General features: G+C 44.6%; 2 protein-coding genes across 3 annotated transcripts in view; one reads left to right on the top strand and one right to left on the bottom strand.

The window, feature by feature from the left end:
• TRIM29 (tripartite motif containing 29) overlaps positions 1-12,566 on the top strand; it is a 40,872-nt gene extending 28,306 nt beyond the window's left edge. The window contains exons 5-9 of one of the 2 annotated variants that reach the window (XM_063138982.1): positions 570-656; positions 2,440-2,532; positions 6,003-6,104; positions 6,371-6,447; positions 11,981-12,566. In XM_063138982.1, the coding sequence (XP_062995052.1) occupies positions 570-656; positions 2,440-2,532; positions 6,003-6,104; positions 6,371-6,447; positions 11,981-12,043 (422 nt within the window). In that variant the 3' untranslated portion in view covers positions 12,044-12,566. The remainder of the gene's footprint in view (positions 1-569; positions 657-2,439; positions 2,533-6,002; positions 6,105-6,370; positions 6,448-11,980) is intronic. The other variant, XM_063138983.1, reaches the window with a different exon arrangement.
• POU2F3 (POU class 2 homeobox 3) overlaps positions 1-20,514 on the bottom strand; it is a 334,798-nt gene that overhangs the window by 249,995 nt on the left and 64,289 nt on the right. The gene's annotated exons all lie outside the window — the stretch shown is intronic.

Raw genomic sequence — 20,514 nt, 5'->3', positions numbered from 1 at the left:
AACACGAATCACAACCTTCTGCCATAGACTTTCACCTGCAGATGAAATCCTGTCTTGCTTAAGAACAGAAGAATTGCCAGCATGGGTCAGATCCAGGTCCCCACGCTCAGCATCCTCTTTCCAGCCAGGGCTAGCCAGATGTACCTGTGAAGCTCACAAGCAGGCCATATAAAGAATGCCCATCCCTTGTTCCAAGTTTCCAAAATCTGATCCTCAGAGGTGTACTGCCTCTGGAGATGAAGGATCCATTTGGCTATCATGACTGTCATGAACTGGTGAACATGCAGATGTATACCACCAGCTCACGATCACTATTTGCACTTTATAGACCTCTGTGGGTCTCTGCTTTGCAGCTCCTCCATCTAGACCAGCCTTCCTGAACCTGATGCCTTCTAGATGTGTTGGAATGCAACTCCCATCATCCACACTCAGCATGGCCAATGGAAGGAAAGCTGGTTTACGCTTCTACGACAGAGTCCTCACCCTTTTCCTTCCTGTCTTGTGGTTGTTCTCTTTTCCCCATGACTTCAGGAGGACTCAAGTTGTTTTTCCCCCTCTGACCTTTTCAGGTGATCACCGCTACATGATGAACAACTACTCTGAGTGGAACCAGCCAGACAGCCTGAAGAGGTTTTCCATGTTCTTGAATCCAAAAGGTATGAAGCAGAGAGCCCAGCCAGAACTACTTAATGAATTACTGTTTTCATTGTTGTGATGGTTACAAAATCCCTTCCGTTTGCAGCGATGGCTTTATATCTGGATTGCAGAACCTCAGAGTCAAGAGCCAAATCCTGTCCTCTGGGCCCCCAATCTAGCCTTCTGGCATTCCCCAGAAGGCCATGCCCACATGCCCTGGCCCCACCCATTGATTGCTTGGGGGTTTCCAGACTTTGTGCGGTTCCTCTCCCCCTCCTAATTCTAAAAAAAAAACCCATTGAAATGCCTAACTTAATTACTAGCAGTAAGAGGTTTAAGCTAAAACATGCTTGTCTTTTGGCCCCACCCCTTCTGCCTCTGGCCACACCCACTTCTGGGATGCACATCCAGGAGAGCTTCTCCAAAATAGAATTTGGCCATTGGGCGGAAAAGAGCTTCAATACCTCTATTTTATACTCATAAACATATTCCGGTTGCCATTTTGTCTCCTGGGCTCCTGCTCGTTTGAGGTGCCATCTTCCTATCTTCTCCTTTGCCCTCTCAGCTTTATTTGCCCCTATGGGGATTTAATCTGATTGCCTGTGGCAAGTCATGTGATTTTTCTTTTAAAAAACTGATGTCACAGTGCTATAGCCTCCTCTTTCTGTTCCCCTCCATACGTACAATCAATGAATGGAGCGGAGTGGAATTACACCACCTGGCCCCAACTTCCTGACCTTCCTGAATCTGAGAGAGGATCCTACTTACGTCAGGCCTGAGCCTGTCCACATGATCAAGACCCCTGTGGTTCTCCATCATGTGTGGATTCCTTACTCCCTTTGGCCCAACGTGTGAAGGTTATTGGGGACGTGGGTGGTGGGTGAGCAGCAGCTGGGAATGGGAGCAGCAGGTATGAGATACTGCTTCCCTCCATGTATTTGTCAAAAGCATGATGGGTTGGGAGCAAGAAAGAAGAACATAAGGAGTGAGCTTGCATTTAACGTGACAAGAACCCAACCATTTGGGGGAAGTGCACATCGTTTCAGATTAAGCAGCGCTGAGGGCAAATGAGGCCAAGGGCAGTGAGGGAGGAGGAAGAGGACAGAGGAAGACAAGGGCTGCAAACAGCATCACAGCATTGGCAAGCTGAGCATTTTAAAAATATAATTTGGTCAGCTGTGTTGATCATGCCAATCTCAAAACAAGTACCGAAATTAGAGCATCTTTTGTGGAAAGAGAGTATGAATTGCTTCCCCTTGCCTCCCTTTGCCCTCTTCTATAGTCCTTGTATATTTTTGTCTGGTTGAGAGCTGAGCAAGGCTTAAACGTGTCTCTCTGGATTCAATAGAAAGGCTGCAATGTGGATATTCTAAATAAACAGAGAGATTTCTTTGGACATCATCCGCTTTCTTTGGCTCTCTAGCAAGGAGCATCTTAACCTGCTCCACATCTCTCTCTTGCACAGCCTGAGTCTCAACAGGCTGGAAATATATTATCTGCAAGGTAATTGGCCTGAGAGGTAGGCCCTGAGTGGGTAAAGGAATGAAACTAATGGCCATGCAGGGGGAGGTTTGGGTGATTCAGCGCGGAGCGCCCCCCCCCCCCCAGTGCACTAAAAGCAGGAAGGACAGTTTCGTTCACCCGCTCTCTGGACCACACTCCTTCCCAATTCAGTCGTTCAGATTATTTCAAGCTTCCAATGTGCTGGTTGGAGCATTGTTTTGATGGTGAAGTTAGGGGGATTCTGAACTCGCCTAGTTTGTCTGATGCTCACTAATTCCTGAACTGAATTCTCTATTCTAGGAGGCAATTACAACACCAGGGCCTGGGAATTTTCTGCCATGCAGACTGCAGAGGAGACACTTTCAACAGGGAACCCTGCTTTCTCCCTGAAAGGTATAGAGAAGGACACCTTTGACAGTATCAGTGACGGGTCATCACAGCACCTCATCTCGTCAACTGCGTTTTTATAAAACTGCCTTCTTTCCCCCTAACTCTGCTCCCATGCCCGGGGCAACGGCTGAGTTGCAGAGCAGCTACTTTGCATGCAAGAGGTCCAATCCTCAGGAACTCCAGTTTAAAAATAAAAACAGGAAACCAGGTAGCAAGTCCTGGGAAATATCCTCTGTCTGAGATGCCTCAAAGCCACTGCTGTTCAATCCTAGTGAAGTGGAACTCATGGGAGGAGGGTTAAGAACGTGCAGGTATGGCAAATAGTCTGGGATGGGAGGACAGGACAGGCAGGAAATAGACAGAATCTGTTCAAACAGGATCCTGAAAATAAGGACAGTCAAGAGTACAACTTTTTTTTAAAAAAAAAAGATGAAGAATGAGGAATTTATATATAAACAACTGAAGAAAAGGATAACATATAATCATTGTGAGAGCATACATAATTGAAATGACAAGACATGCTCACAGAGGCTCCTTTTCGAGCAGAAAAAGAATCCTATCCAACCTAAAACATAATTATCAGTAATGAACCAATCAATAAACCATATTGCCCCTAGTAATGAGCATGGTTGCAGTCTGTCTTGAACTTCTAGCGTAACAGAATATCACGAAGAGGCTCCAGTTTTCAATGAACTGTTTGCTGCCACCCTTCCCTTGTTTTCATGGTGTTAGGGACATATTGATACGCTTCATACTTCATCTGAAAGAAGGTTCTCATTTTCCCATCTTTTACTTATAGTCGTACATACTGGGGTTAGAAGTTATTATCACTTTGATATCTTAAGGGCTAAAGAAGATACCCCTAACTTATCTCAGCCACAGTATAAAAGAAGTATGCTTTTCAGGACCCTGGTCAGAGCCCAGGGAGCAGAGGAAAATGTTCTTCTCTTTGTGACCTGAGATGGGCAGGTTGTCTGCATGGGCAAGCAGACTTAGTGGAGTGCAAGGGCTTTGCGGCTGATGAATTTCTGAATCAGACTTAGGGGCCCACACTCAGGGGTCTCAGGTTTAGGAGCCTTGGGGCTGTGTGTCTGGCTTTAAAGCTTAGGCTCAGCGGTGTGTCTGGGGCTCAGTATCTCCTCATCCAGCACCACTAGGTCTCCGCAGTCTGTGTCCATGTCCAGGTCACTGCCAGCTTTTAGCGTCATGACAGCTGCCTGTCAAGAGTAGACAATACTAGGTAGCAATGAGCAACGGTTCAACACTATATCAGGCAGTGTCGTAACAGCAGCCTGACATTCTGAATAGAAGCAGGTGAAGTAATGTAATAAATTCTTATGGCATGGAGATAAGATGAAGGGATCCCTTCACTCCTGTATGTCAGCCTCCCCTTAAAGGCACAGCAGTCAGGCCTGTACAAAAAAAAGGTCCCTACTTCTTCTCTTCTCCCTTCTGCACCACTGCTCTGAAGCCGCAATGTAATTTAGATGCCAACACTCTCATTTCCTTCCCTTTCCATCCCTGTGCTGGGATAGAGCTCCATTATTCATTATCAATCTAGGTAGTAGTTTGCAAAGCCTACAGACCCCCACAACAGTGTCCCACTGTTCAGACATTTATCTGAACATGCATATAGGGGAGAGCAGAAGAGGACCCATTAGCCCATGAAGAGAGACAACGTGCATATGGAACGTGCACATAAAGGGTCCATCTGTGCAATCAGAGACTGCCCCCTTGTCTATTCAAAATTACCCCAATCACATAGATTGAGTGTACACATCAGAACATCAGAAGTGCCCTGATGCTGGATCAGACCAAGGGTCCATCTAGTCCAGCACTCTGTTCGCACAGGGGCCAACCAGCCATCGGCCAGGGATGAACAAGCAGGACATGGTGCAACAGCACCCCCCCCCCCCGCCCATGTTCCCCAGCAACATGAACAGCCCCAGCTCATGCTCAGTTTCCTGTACACATAAAGGGTCTTTCAGACATTTTTTCAGAACAGGTGTAGGAGTCAGTGGGTGTGACCAATGATCATAAGCAAAGCTGCCCCCTCCTCATATGCACATTCAGATGGTTACCTGAATGTGTGGGCTCTGCATTGTGCAGTAACTTTTCTGCATTGCCATGTCACCACTTAGGAAAAGTCACCCAGTACTCTGGAAGGTGACAAAGACAAATTGCCGCAAAGTTTACTCCCAGGGCATTGTAAACCAGACTGTGATGTTTGAACACATCCATAAATGCAATTCAGTGAGACCCAGAGAGAGAGAGACAAAGAGACAGAGACAGAGAGACAGAGACAGAGAGACAGAGAGAGAGAGAGACAGACAGACAGACAGACAGACAGACAGACAGACAGAGAGACAGACAGAGAGCAAGAATCCAACAAAATCTCATAGGTGACTCTGCACAGCATAAAATTTCTATCAAAAACAGCAAGACTGTGCAAGCTAGTTATGGTGAAGATAGAAATTAAGTCTGTAACATGCTTGAATACATCTTAATTGATTGCTCACATGAGTTCAAATCAGTTCATTGATAGCTGGTTGATCAAATTTGCACATATTTGTAGATGGGTAAAAACAGTATTATTTATTTAATTATTTATTTATCATATTGATTTATAACCTGCTCCTCAGCTGAAGAAGGCCCTCGGAGCAGCTTACAATCAGTTGGCAAAGAAGTCACTCCCTGCCCTCAGGCTTACAGTCTAACAAAGACACGACACACAAGGAAAAGGAGTTCAGGAGGGAAGAGGGAAAAGAGAGAGAGAGAATAGTAGTTCTTGAACGAAGAAGAGCTCTTCCCTTTTTTAAGATGGTGTATGTCTGTGTCATAACATGCCCTCCCAGGTTAGAGAAAAGAGTGGGGGCACCAATTTTTAGGTGCCACCAGGGTTTATTTAAGCAAATACTACTACTACTACTACTACTACTACTACTACTACTACTACTACTACTAAATCTACCTCTTTAATTGATTGTAAGGCTTTAAAAACCAATGAACCCAAGGGATGAATCAATTAAACATTGTAGCTCTAGCAGTAGAAATGTTTGCAGGGTCAGGGTGAAGATATGCTTTTTCCAGAACACTGGAAGATTTGAGGAGAACTTGGCATCTGGGTTTACCCCAGCAGACATCACAACAATTGGTAGGGTTTGATTCTCATTCATTGTTTCCCTGTTTTGGTGGATTGCTTATATTCCATTCTGCTTTTGTCAAAGAAGTTTCAGCCAAATTTGGGCTCTTGGCTTCCCATCATTTCCTACTGGGAAGAAGGGTGGGTTTCCACCTGGTTGTCCCTGTCTTTGAAAGCAGACTGCTCCTGTGCCAATGGAGGGACCGGTTGCCAAACTGTGGTGTGCGGTTTTGGTGTAGCAGTGGCATCAGGCCAAAAAGGGCAGAGAGTTGGGAAGCACCTATGATGATCAATCCCACCTCAATGTAATGTTGCTTCTTCTATTTTCCAGTGGGCAATGGGACCAAGATGTCATATCAGTTCCCCCCAATGGGCCAGAGTTCACCCGGAGATTTCAGCAAGCAGTCCGACGGGAGCCTCTATACTAAGAATGGTACTTCAGGGCATCTACATGCTTCAAGTCCCTTTTACCCTCTTCCTTCCTACCTGCCTGCCTTTACTTTGGGATATCTTCATTCCAAATGCCCCGTCTGACCTAGACGTCTTGGGATTGCTGTGTCGTACTTACCTGGAGATGGAATTACCCCACCCCACCCCCACATATAAATGACGTCTTTCTCTCTCATTCTGTAATGCACAGTGTTGCATGCAAGGAAAACATGCAACGGGAATAACCAGCCCTGCCTTGTGTCTCTCCAGCTTACCCTGCAATAGTGAGGCACCAAACCGCGAAGGCGCAGCCACAGACGTGGAAATCCTCCAAGCAGAGCATGCTGGTGAGTCATTCCTTCTGCACTTTTCATGTCTTCCTTGGAAAGACGTTTTAGGTTTTGATGCTGTGCACACTTACCCAAGAGCAAGCCCTTTTGAGCATATTGACAATTACTTCTGAGTAGAGATGGATGGGATTGCACTGTAAACCAGGGAGAGAGGAGGAAGAAGAAAATCTTCCCTCCCATCTGCTATTACTCTTATTTCCTTTCCTCTCTCTCTCTCTCTCTCTCTCTCTCTCTCTCTCTCTCTCTCTCTTAAAGAATAGGCACTACATAATATAAAACTACAACAATAGACAGTATCACAACATGTTTTTAAAGAGATATATGAGAAATGTTGTTTTTTATTATTGGAATTTACTCTTTTTCTGGACTGAACATGCACTCAGACATAATCTGCGGTTGAAGTTCATACATTTCTAAGTTTGTGATATGATTCAAAAACCAAATAACTGCATTCGACACCATGCATACATTTGAAAAATGCACATAAAGTGTGTATTTTTTGAAAAATGTGTACACACCCATCAATGGGAAAGGAACAAGTCCATTTTGATGATGCATACAATTGATGTGCACACTTTGGAAATGTGCACATGGATTTTCATGCAAAAAGAAAAACAAAACTCGCAATCTCATATGGACTGAAGTCAGTAGGAGCTTCAAGATGGAATTTGGAGAACTTTGGTGAGCTCAGATATGCTGATTCATGCATCCTTTTTTTTTTAACACACACACACAAACACACATGAAAAACAATAATTGACAAACCAGTAGACGGATAAAATGCAGAGTGCAGAGACAATTGTGTTAACAGGCAGCCTCAGCTTCTGAAAGTATGACAGGAAAGGAAGGTCTCTTAACCTGCTTCTGGATGATCGAACCACACGGGTTTCCAAGGCATTCCAAAGTTGTGGGGCTATGACAAAAAAGGCTCCGTGCCCTATGGACACCAACGTGGCTATTGCCCAAGATAATATTTTCAGGAAGACCTCATTGATAGAGCACGTGTTGGGAGGGGGATCGTTCAGGATGATACACACCTGAGATATTCAGGATTCAGACTTTCATGAATTCATTCTATCTCTGATATTGTAGGGAATATGTAGCAATCTTCATAAAAGGGCTATTCAAGGAGCGAAGCTTATTTCAGTCAGACCCAGGCAGAGGTACTTTAGAGTTCTCATTGGTTCCCACCGAAATCCGGAGCGGATTCACTAGCCTAGTGTCATTGAAGCTTCTACTGGATGAAACACCTGCTCCAAGTGGAACAGAGCAACCACAGGGGTGTAACACATGCCTCCTCCCTGCTTTGATTGACTCTTTCTGACACATTTCTCTCACACATCCACGAGAGAGGAAATAAATGCAGCCCTGGGTACATGGAGGACCTGGGATTTAGAGAAAGCGATTACGGAGGATCAAGGAAGGGATAGTGGCTAAGCTGTATTGATGAAGGAGAGTCTTGATCCTTCGCAGTTTCCGTTTTATTTTTACACAAAACAATCGTTAACTGCATGGCATCCAGAGAGACAGAAGGCAGGCGGCTTTGCAAATTTCACCATCTTTGGATCCAAAGGGAACCGGAAGACTTTAGAAATAATGGAAGGGTCTGTGGATGGCAGGGACCTTGGCATATTTCAAGCCCCCCTTCCACCCCATCCAACCCTGCAGGGATGCCCGCCAGAAGAGGAAGATGTTAGGTTGGGGGAGGGACTCCCATTGTGGCCTCCATCCCCCCCCCCCACCGGCTCCCTGTTGCCCATCCCAATAGATTTTTTAAAAAAAAATATGGGGAAGATGTCACCTCTAGTGGTTATAGAGCACCCAAGTGGCCAAAATTAGCTTGCTTGCAAGAAGGGCTTGGCCATTTGGGTGCCCCATAGCCACTATACCTATTTTGGGCAGGCAATTTCCCTAATATCGTGCATTTTTTAACATTACTTTCTCCGATATACAAATCTCTGTATGCGATTTTTGACTGGAGAACTCCACTGCAAAATTAAGAAAAGTTCAATGCTGAAGGGTAATTGAGCTTCGTTTCACATCATGTTTTACAAGACAATGTGAAATTAGGTACGTTCACGTTAAAATGCAAACTGAATGAATTAGAACCCAAACAAAGGGGGGCGGGGGGGCTGCAGAAACTCCAGCACCTCCATTGGGAGTTCTAGGACAGCCTTCCCCCAATGTGATGCTCTCCAGATGTTTTTGTACTGCAACTCCCATCTTCCACAGCCAGCATGGCCAATTACCATGCTGTCTAGGAATGATGGGAGTTGCAGTCCAACACATCTAGGAGAATACCAGGTTGAAGGAGATCGCTTTAAGCTGTTTTCAGTTGGGCCTGGTGCCCAGCTTGATTTGGCTGGTTCCAAACTGAGTAAGAACCAAGATGGTGGCCCTAACTCACAGCGACTGGGTCCCAAAAAGCAGCTAAGAGCCACAGCAGGGGCCCACCTAACTAACCTCATCTATTGACCTTCCTTGAGTGTTGGGTTTGTGCATTTACTAGCAGCTAGGGCTGTTTGGTCTTTAAATTGCATTTATATTCACCAGTTATACCCCAAAGCAAACAATCAGACTGATAAATAAAGAGCATTAAAAGTCCCAAAATAGATGCACTGCCACTAGACTGGAGAGACTCGGCAGGGGCTTTTATGGTCTACTGGGCCAATAATCTCAGTTTTAAAGCTGCTGTAAATATGTATTTGAGTAATCCGCGCTCTTAGGGAAAGGCCTGTAAATATGAATTCCAGCAGTCAGGCGGAGGAGGAGGAGGAGGCCTGTTCCACCAGCCCATTGAGGGTTATTTAAAGGGTTGCTTTATTTTCCTCTTTAATTAGGTACAAAATTGGTGCCATTTAGCAAATGGCTTTAATACTCCAGGCAGCAGTGCTGAGCTGTAGGTACTTGGAAGGAAATTGAGGCAGAGCAGAAAGGAAGGGGGCTCTTATCTGCCACCCATCACAGAAGACCCTTCGCCATCCCACTAGAAATGCATTTAACCAGCTGATTTAATGGGAATGTTGTTGATACTTTTGGCTTGGGTTCAACCAGTGCTCTCTATCCATTTCGCTGGATCAAAAAGTTGCACAAGAAATTAAGCACCCCTGTCAGAAGTTTGATACGATTATTTCACAGTACAAGAGTCGGCTTCAGGATTGACTGGTTCCAAGTTCCATTGCGGCAGATCTTTGTCAAGTTCTTAATAATAACTTAATTGTACTTACAGAATTTTATAAGCAAAAACTAGGTCATTGCTGAAAGGAACGTGCAATCTATATTTTGCCAGTGGGAGAGACAACGGGGATGTCCGGACATCTGCATAAGGAGAGGAAGCCATCACAGCTTCTCTCCTCCACCTCCCACCCTTGCTGCGTGCCTGGCTGCTATTTGCATAATCTCCCATGAAGCAATGTGGGTTGGCGTGTTATCAGAACCCAGTGCATTGAGTGGTGGTGGGTGGTGTCGTACCCACTGTAGAACCCGTACTGCAAGTCTGGATGACACGCAAACCCCATGCTGCATTGTGGGGAATTACGCAAAAGACAGCAGTGTAAGCAGCGTACGCAGGGGTGAGTGTGGGTGGGAGAAGCCATCATTGTTTCTTCTCCCTGCATGATCATAGAATCATAGAATCATAGAATAGCAGAGTTGGAAGGGGCCTACAAGGCCATCGAGTCCAACCCCCTGCTCAATGCAGGAATCCACTCTAAAGCATCCCCGACAGATGCTTGTCCAGCTGCCTCTTGAAGGCCTCTAATGTGGGAGAGCCCACAACCTCCCTAGGTCACTGATTCCATTGTCGCACTGCTCTAACAGTCAGGAAGATTTTCCTGACGTCCAGCTGGAATCTGGCTTCCTGTCACTTGAGTCCATTATTCCGTGTCCTGCACTCTGGGAGGATCGAGAAGAGATCCCGGCCCTCCTCTGTGTGACAACCTTTTAAGTATTTGAAGAGTGCTATCATGTCTCCCCTCAATCTCCGCTTCTCCAGGCTAAACCTGCCCAGTTCTTTCAGTCTCTCTTCATAGGGCTTTGTTTCCAGACCCCTGATCATCCTGGTTGCCCTCCTCTGAACACGCTCCAGCTTGTCTGCATCCTTCTTGAATTGTGGAGCTCAGAACTAGACGCAATACTCTAGATGAGGCCTAACCAGGGCCGAATAGAGAGGAACCAGGACCTCACGTGATTTGGAAGCTATACTTCTATTAATGCAGCCCAAAATAGCATTTGCCTTTCTTGCAGCCATATCGCACTGTTGGCTCATGACCCAGTCAATGCAGGTCAGGGGATGGGGAGAAGGAGGCAAGCAGGCAGGACTGGTATCACGAGTAAGCATCGTTGGGCACTGACCAAGGGCCCACATCCCAGTAAGGGCCCACTGAGAAGAGCCCCCTGGAGTGGCTCCTACTCTTCACCATTGCCTCCTGCTTGTTCTCATGCCTCTCCCTTTGGCCCAGACTTGGGTGTTGGTGACAAGGAGGAGGTGGAGGAGGCACCACTGCCTACTTGCTCATTGGCTCCCTGTCTGTCAAGTAAGCAAGTGGTAGCAAGTGATTAGAAAGAGGAGGAGGAGCAACAGCAGATGGTGGCAAAGGCAGTGAGAAGGTGGGCACATGGTGGGAGGGCAGCCATGGCCTTGGAGGGTGCCTTGCTCATGGGCCCACAAAACCTGGAGCTGACACTGAAAGTGGGACAAGCAAGATTATCAAGAGATGAAGGTGAGGCAATACATTGACTGCCAGCATGGCAAATATGTTCCAAAATGGTGAATGCATCTATTACAGAAGGTCTGGGCAAAAGGGGTGGTACATGAATCCGTACAGATAGGAAATTCAGTCCATTGAGCAGCTGAGAAAGAGAGAGACACACACACACACACACAGAACTACAAATGCGTTGAAATGAGAGGATGAAACTCATTGCCTTCTCTTGCAATACTTTTGGGATCTAGCATCAAAGAGAAGGAAAGGAAAGGAACCTCTCGTGCAAGCACTGAGTCGTTACTGACTCTTGGAGGGACGCCAGCTTTCGCTGTCGTTTTCTTGGCAGGCCTTATAGTGGGGTGGTTTGCCGTTGCCTTCCCCGGCCGTTATTACCTTTCCCCCAGCTAGCTGGGTACTCATTTTACCGACCTCGGGAGGATGGAGGGCTGAGTCGACCCAAGCCGGCTGCCTGAAACCAGCTTCCGCTGGGATCGAACTCAGGCATCAAAGAGAAGGATTACTTAAATCCACGTTAAGCATTCAGAACGTGTGCAGAGATCTCTTGGTACATCCATTGCTGTGCTTGCGGATTAAGTAGATGGCACCCCAAATAGTTCTCAATTAAAGAGAGAGAGATGGAGGTGGAGGGCATGGAAAGGTTTTGGAAGTTTCTAATAGATGAAGATGAAAACTGGATTTTGTGACTCTCCTGTACGGCTGGATGGAAGCATTAATGTACAAACTCATGCAGGAGGGACACGAGCCAGCAAGCCCACCTCTCTTCTTCTTAAGCGTAACTCACTCCCCACCTTCTCTATTTACAGTCTCACTACCGCCCCTTCTACGTCAACAAGGGCAATGGAGTCACCTCCAATGAAGCACCGTGATCCACTTCCAATGAAGCGCCTTGCTGGGAGAGGAAACGAAAATGAGATTTTTTTTTCACAGATTGCCCTGCGACTGTATTAACTATGCCCTTCTAATATTTCTTTCTTTCTTTTTTTTTAAAGGGGAAAAGTATTCTTGGGGAGGTGGGGAGGTGCTGCAATGTATGTCCCATTCTGGGGGAAAATGAAGAAGGTCCCCTCCATCGTGTTCACCTCGGGCATGCTATTCTTGATAAAAAAAAAAAGCTTTGCAGCCCCTGTAAACAGTGTGCCCAAGTGCAATCCCAGATCGACAATGCCCCCCCCCTTTCCCTGCATTTATTTGCTTAGCTTTTACTATTTGTTTCCTGGAGGGGGAGAGATCTCAGCAGGGCATCAGTTTGCTTCCCCACCCACCCAAGGGCCAGGGTCTCAAGATAACCACTTTGGCTTTAAACCAACTAGTTGTTGACCATAAATGCAGCTTCCTCCACACTGCCTTCTAACTGCATTGTTGTCAACTGCTAATTTTAAAGGTGCTTATTGCTATTATGTAGACGCACACACACACACACACACACACACACGTGTGCGCCCAAACCTGTCTGTTTCCTGGTTGCACACAATTTAAATGACTCCTTCCTGCCACTAGCCAGGCAGTGGCTGTGAATTGAGAGTCTAAAGGCTCTGTAGTAGCCCATCAATACATCCTCCCTCTTACCAGCCACCTTCTCAAATTAACGAAGAAAGGGGGAGAAATCTATCCTGCTAATAGAAGATTGATTAGATGCCTTAGCTATTCCGCCCCTGCCCCCCCCTTGCCCCCAACACTGAGATGATAGCAGCAGATATGTTTTGGTTCAGTTGTGCTGTTTTATTATCTAGAAGAATTATTATTCTTGGAAGATCTGAGATTTATTCTTATCATGCTACAAAGGCATTCAATATGTGTTTGTGTGGGCAGGCGTGCGAGTATGCTCACACAGAACTATTACAAACTAAGAACCAGGGCAAGGGTGATACTGCCGCTTGTGCATTCTTAAGGGGAAACCAATGAGCTACAGTTGCCATGGGAACCACTTTCCCCATCCCCTAGAATTGGTACCCAGCTGGAAAGCCATTGGCCACGTCCTGAAGGGTTCTCAGAGACTCAACTTCTAGCATCTTCTGTGGGAGCTGAAGATATTTTAATGCACCAGACCCTGTCCTGGGAGGACTTCCTTTCTCATAATGCTACATAGTTGACAGGCAAGTTGTGTATCCCTTCTTCTGGAGTTTGTTAGCTTCCTCCTTTGCTCCCAGTGCATGCAAACACACACACACACACCCCAGCATGTGTGCAATATTGCATGTTGAAAATTACTTTGCAGCCAACCCCCTTAGCAAAAATCCAGAAACAAAATATACTCTACTTTCCATTGAACGCTTTCAACTTTTAAACAACTGCAGTGTGAGAAAGACGTTTCCTCTCAAACAACTTCCATCACACTTTTTTGTTAAAAAATTGTGTTTCTTGATAAACAGCTGCAAGAACTGAGGATAGATTTGTACTGAATGATTTTAAAACAATCAAGAGAGGGTGAAGCAAAAAGAATTCATGACTCCTGAGTCACAGGGGGTGCCTTTCATTAGAAGAAATGGCAGAGAGCTTTGGCTATTGGGCGGTATAAAAATGTAATAAATAATTAAGATTTAAGATACAGAGCTTAAAAGGGATCTCAAGTGCCGTCTAGTCTCACTCCGGCATAGCTTCTCAGAGGGACAAACCCCACTACTCATCAAAAGGCCCTTTTGATACCTTCCATAGAAAAAAGGTTCCGTAGCCCCTTGAAATTTATTCTGTTTCCCAATTTCTTCTGGCCAAATACCCATCCTAATATTTGGTGAAATTTGAGACTATTTGGGGGAGAAAGAATGTTTATGACTATAATTTTTGCATTCATTTTAGATACAAATGAAAGGGGGGCATTAGAAACAAGTTTGACTTGGAAAAACAGTGAGTAAGGGGAGGTGTACAAAATCATGCATGGTGTGGAGTCAGTGGGTAGGGAGACATTTTTCTCCCTCTTTAAAAATCTAGAATCCAGTGGGGTCCTATCCCATGAAGCTGAGTGCTGGGAGATTCAGGACAGATAAAAGGAAGTACTTCCATACACAGTGCATCGTTAAACTCTGGAATTCACTGCCCTCAGATGTAGTGGTGGCCACCTCTTTGGTTGGCTTTAAACAGGGATTGGACAAATTACTGGAGGAGAAGTCTATCAAAGGCTCCTAGTCCTGATGACTATGTGCTACCTCCAGTATCAGAGGCAGTATTTCTATGTATACCAGTTGCTGGGAAATATGGGTGAGAGGGTGCTGTTGCGCTCATGTCCTGCTTGTGCATTTCCCATGCGTCACTGTATGAACAGAATGCTGGACTACATGGACCCTTGGCTTGGTCTAGCATGGCTCCTCTTATGCACTTATTAATATTTAGCAGGGCAGGCTACTGGACCCCATGATAATGGCTTGCTCATTTGTCTTGTTTTATTACTTTCAACAAAATAAAATGACCACACCTCTTTTGCTTTGTCTAATGTTGGAAAGTATGCATGCAAGGCGTCAGTGCAAGCAGCAGCAGACAGATTCCAGGCCTGTGGGATCTACTTTGTTTCTTTACTTTAACCCCTATCCACCAACTACAGCTTGTGCAAAAGTCACACAGTCAGAGTAAGGAGTTCTGGGCCCAGGAATGTATTTTGAGTACCAAAACTGAATATCCTCATCTGGTTATCCACTCTCAAATATACTTCATTTCAGCCATATAATTTAGGGGGTTGGGGAGAGAGAGAGAGAGAGAGTCATTGAGTTATTGCTCAATTGGGAGCCAGAAGTCCTTGTGATCTGCTGCAAAACACCCAGAGACCCCAATCTATCTTCTGCTCACCCCTGAGTTAAAGCAGCTGAAGAGAGGCCAGTTGGACGACGTTGGTGAGAATGTTTCTAGCTTGCCTATGGCCAATAGGAACAAATATTATGTCATTATTGGCCTTCAGAGGGACAGGTCTCTTCTCATTCATATTCCTGCCTTTCTATAGAGAAGTTATCTTAGGTTATTCCTCCTACTGCCTGGAAGTGCTGTTTCCGTTGCAATAAAACTACTTGAACCGGCTCAAGGCATACAGACCTACCTTGATGACAAAGCAAAATTCATACAAAGACTGCAATCCTATAGACACTTATCTGGGAGTGAGGCCTATTGAATCCATTGGGTCTTACTTCTGAGCAGACATGCAAAACAAATTGCACTGTAAGTTTCATTCACATCATCGCAGTTTTAAGACTAAAAAGCAGTCCTGAAATCTCTTCTATTATTGTTGCTGTTGGAAAGCTCTTATACGTTTGCAATGTTTTGCTTGTTGCTGTTTATTATCTTGCTTAAGCACAATGGATTAGCCTGCAGGGCAGCTGATCTCTTGAGAGGACATCAGCATTGCTTCAGCAGCTGGGGTTTTGCAAAGCTTAACTTGCTTATCCCAAAATTGTATTTTTTTTAAAGAAAGTAGGAAAAAAATAAGAAAAAAATAAACACTTTGTAACACTTCAAGAGAAAAATAGTGGTGGTGGTGGGAGAGAAAGAGTGAAAACAGCAATACACAACTGAGATGGAAGTTCCCAATATGGTGTGGAGTTAAATTGGCCTTTATATGGTCCATTTGTCATCAAAAGAGAAAGAGCTTTGCAGAACCCCCCCCCCACACACACACCATTTACTGAATATTGGGGGAAGCCACTAATTGTAGTCATAATGTTCCTATTTCATAAAATATATGCTTGGGTTCACCAGGACTCTCACTCACTCACTATCATTGTCAATTGCAGGGCTGACCGCCAAGATGGATGATGTAAATATTAGACAAAAGTGCTCTGAAGCATGCACAAAGAGTTGCTTTTATCCCAGCATTGATAAGGAGGGTGCTCCCACACATCTAGCATTAGAGGCAATGGATCTAAGCCAAAGGATGTGGCGTCCAGCAAAACCCAGCACCCCTTTCTTGCTCTGGTTACAAAATATGTAGAATGGAAATTAATGTGTTTATTTGGTTGGCTGGATTTTTTTTGAAGAATCTCAAGTGAATTTTCCTAACTTGGATCTCCTTCTAAAGATGTTGGTTTCTATTCTATTGAGTCCCTTTTCTGGATGTTATCCCATTTAGGGTGCAATCGTATGCATGTTTAGACAGGGGAAAAGGTCCTACAAACATTCTCCAGCCAACATGGATGTCTGGGGAATGCTGGGTGTTGTAGGAGTTCCCCCCACCCTGCCTAAACATGCATAGGATTGTGCCCTTAGACACTTTAGGGGAAGCTACACTGTCAATGACAAGTTAATGTTAATTGCCTTTAAAAAGTTTTGGCCTAGAACACCTTTTAGCTTTGGAAATGTCTCTGAAAATAGAATGTTAGAATAAAAGTATATATTAAATGTTGGAGTTTTGTTTTATTTTTTGGTCAAATGTCAAATTTGTACCACGTGGTATTCCTGCTCTAACATCAAGTCCGTTGAAGTTGCACATAATAATCCTCTCTCTCTCTCTCTCTCTCTCTCTGTGTGTGTGTGTGTGTGTGTAAGAGAGAGAGAGAGAGAGAGAGAGAGAGAGAGGCCATAGCTAGACCTAAGGTTTATCCCTGGATTGTCCAGGGGTCAAACCTGTTCATCTAGGTGACACACAGGGGATCCAGTGCTCAGGCAGCAGCGAACCCTGGATGATCCCAGGATAAACCTTAGGTCTAGCTGTGGCCAGAGAGAGAGAGAGAGAGAGAGTATATTTAGGTTTCCTCAATACACAGGACATGGAGGAGAATCATGTTACAGGTTTTATGGATATCGGTGTGTGATTTTTTTGGCCAAAGGTGCAGAAAGACAGGTAAAGATGATCAACAAAACCCTGAGCACAGTTTGCACTTTGGGGATGTGAACTGTCCATTGTACCACTCCTTTGTTAGGGTGATAAAAGGTAGGGATGAGTAAATATGTCAGTTTTACATTCCCCCATATTTCTTTTTTTTAAAAAAAAATAGTGAAAAATATGCAACATATATACAACACAACCATTATACACTATCAATTATTTTAGCTACTCAACAAAAGCACCCAGCATAAAATCACATATAGATATCTAAGAGTTAGTTAAGTAAATTTGGTATCAAATAGATTGAATTCTCATAACATCACACAAAACATCCAGGAATGAATTACATATAAACTAAATAGATTAGATAGTACCTAAGATCAAGTTTCACATATCTTCCAAAGCCAATGATTTCTTAAATAGCAAAACAAGAATATCTGTTAGTTTCCCTATCATGATTATTTCTTCCAATATTCAATAAGTCTTCCATTCAATAAGTCTTCTCTGTAAATCTGTTGTCTGTCATTTTAAACAACAACAACACCCAAGTTATTTCTGTCTCAAATATTGAGTTTGCAAATTTTGGGGAATACTTTTTAAAAACGAACTGAAATGAAATTCTCACCTATCTGCACAGGAGAAATAGGCACAGATCTTCCCAGCGCGTTGTGGTACCTGTCAGCCATTTAGCTGTTAAAGTCAGGAAACCTGTCAGGAAAAAAAGAAGGTGGCAGCCCCAATTCAGCACTATTAACATGGTTGAATACAAAACGATTCAAAGGCAGACGTTGAAGAGCTAAGCACTCAAAGCCCTGGGCCTGGACGGACGGATCCATCCATTTCAGCTTCTTCAACATTAACTCTTTTAAATCTGAAGTTCCTTTGGCCCCAGATGCTACAAACTTTGAGTATTTTGGTAAATTCTGATCAAAACTGAACACAAATATGATATCACCCATCTGTAATAAAGGGTACGGAAGGCAACCTGGAGTGAGGTTCCATCAGGCACATGGAAGAAGCGCCAGACTACATGTTATATTAATTTTAAACAGTGGAGCCAGGTGGGTTTATTTACTTTAGTGAAACTGTGTATGACCCTGATTCAGATCAGGACCAGCACACACTGGGAGGGGAGCATTAAACCTTCCCCCCATTTCCCCCGAAATTCCACCCCTGGGGGGTATATAAAAAAAGGCGGGAGTCTCTATTGATTCCAACGGAGTCTTTCCTTTCCTTATAACACCTCATGGGGGTGCAGGTGGTATCTCAGTTAAAAAACAAACAAACATGTGGGGTGGAAGTTTAATCATAGAATCATAGAATCATAGAACAGCAGAGTTGGAAGGGGCCTACAAGGCCATCGAGTCCAACCCCCTGCTCAATGCAGGAATCCAACCTAAAGCATCCCTGACAGATGCTTGTCCAGCTGCCTCTTGAAGGCCTCTAGTGTGGGAGAGGCCACACTAATCCTCCCCTCCTGGTGTGATCTGGGCCACACACAGTTATACTGAAGTAACTAAAACTACCAGGTTCAGCTATATGCTATGCAATTAATGTAGCATGTAGTTTGACCCTTCCCTGCACCGTTCTTTGGATCTGGGCCCTAGGCACTGGACTGAAAAGAAGAAGAAAACACCTTGCTCCAGGCAGAATTTACTTTCTTTATAAAGGTCAGAAGTCAGTGGAAAATAAATAAATAAACAAACAAATAAATAAATAAATGTGGGCATGAGTTAAAAATGATGCATGACCCATCACAGGAAGCCAAAAGAAAGGTGAAGTAGAAAGGAAGGGATTGTAGGGCCACCTGACCCATATTGCTTGCAGAGCCGTGGAGATCTCTGCAGCATCTTTGAACATTTCCTTCTAAGAGGAAGATTGGGAAGAGTGCTTGTCTGCTCCCCCGCATCGCACCGCACCCCAGCTGCTGCTTATAACAATTATTATGATTTCAAATCCTTGCTAGCAATACATGGAAAGGTTAGACCCATTCTTAAAGAGTGGGAATTGAGGAAGCAGTACTTTAGTGCTGACGGCCATAAATTTCTCCTCATTTGTCCTGCGTGTGTGGTGGACTCAGTGGCTCTTCTCCCATTCATTCCACTCGCTGCATCCATTACCGTTATTACTGTGATTAAAAAGCAATCAAAGAAAATCTCCTTTTCCTAAAATGGCCGCAAATGCTTCACTTGCAGCTCCCTGAAATGCAAGCAAAGGCAGCTGCGCTTTCTGGCTGACATTCCTAAGGTTTTGCTTTCTGCACCTTTTGGATGAAATTCCTAAGGTTTCTTCTAGGGAGGAAGCAAAGCAGTGGGCCAGTTCCTACGATCTCAACAGTCCAGCGTGGCTTATTAAAGCCACATTGAGTTGTGGCCTGTGCTGGTGGTCATTTTAAACATTCCACCCCCTTTGGGGGGCTGCTGCCATGGTTTCCTATATCATTCAAACCCGGGTGACACAAGCCTCCAATAACACTTCAATAGGCCATGGGTTATTGGAGGGTTGTTCCCGTCTCCGACAAACCCTGCCACCTTGGTTCAGATGACAAGCTGTGAGTGGGACTCGAACAGGTAATCTGGAGGCTGAGGGCGTTACAGCTCTTCATGGCTTAAATAAGCAATGGTGGGCTGAGGGGATCATGCGAACCATGTCAGTGTGGCTGGTACGTGTCATGGTTCAATGGAGTGATAATCATGGATGAGAGTTTGAAAGCAACACATACACTGAAGATTTCAATCCTATCAGAACTTTTTCATCCTATGTGAAAGTCCCAAAACCCTCTATGCCTACCTGTACAGTATGCAAAGACTTTTCTTCTCACCAGCTTTCCTCTCTCCTCTTCCCCCTGGGCCCAAACCATCTCCTGGCCCATTTCTGCCTGTGACAAGGCAGTTGGGCACATCTGTTGCCATAAAAATGTAGGGGAGTTACAAATGGGAGGCAACACCACGTGGAGCCCTTGTAAAATCCCATCTTTGAAGCAGGGCGTTTTTGTAATAAACGTCTCGTCTAGAACTATCCCAGGACTCAGTTTTCGACACACCAGGCCAAATGCTCAAAAAGTAGAGATGAAAAAGATTTGCCCTGAAACGTTCTCTCATGAGGCTAATAATAATAATAATAATAATAATAATAATAATAATAATAATAATAATAATAATAATAATTTTGTTACCCTCCTCTCCCTTTGGATCGAGGCGGGGTACAACATACAAATAATTCAAATGTTTAAAACCAGTGCATTGTTAAAAGCAGCACACCATTAAAAAAAGGCATCTTAAAATTCAACTGGGTAGGCCTGCCAGAAGAGATCAGTATTTATGGCTTTCTTAAATTCTGGAAGACTGTTAAGTAGACGAATCTCTCCCGTCAAGCCATTCCACAAACTGGGAGCAGCAGAAGAAAAGGTCCTCTGGGTAACAGTTGTTAATCTAGTTTTTGCTAGCTGAAGTAGATTCTTCCCAGAGGACCTGAGTGTGCGGGGCGGATTGTATGGGAGAAAGCGATCCCGCAGGTAGTCTGGACCCAAACCATGTAGGGCTTTAAAGGTGATAACCAACACTTTATACTTCGCCCAGAAACTAATTGGCAGCCAGT

Source organism: Elgaria multicarinata, chromosome 12 (genome assembly GCF_023053635.1).
Source record: "Elgaria multicarinata webbii isolate HBS135686 ecotype San Diego chromosome 12, rElgMul1.1.pri, whole genome shotgun sequence".
Lineage (NCBI taxonomy): Eukaryota > Metazoa > Chordata > Lepidosauria > Squamata > Anguidae > Elgaria > Elgaria multicarinata.
The sequence above is the reverse complement of the archived record's forward strand: the minus strand, read 5'-3'. Positions and strand labels throughout refer to the sequence as shown.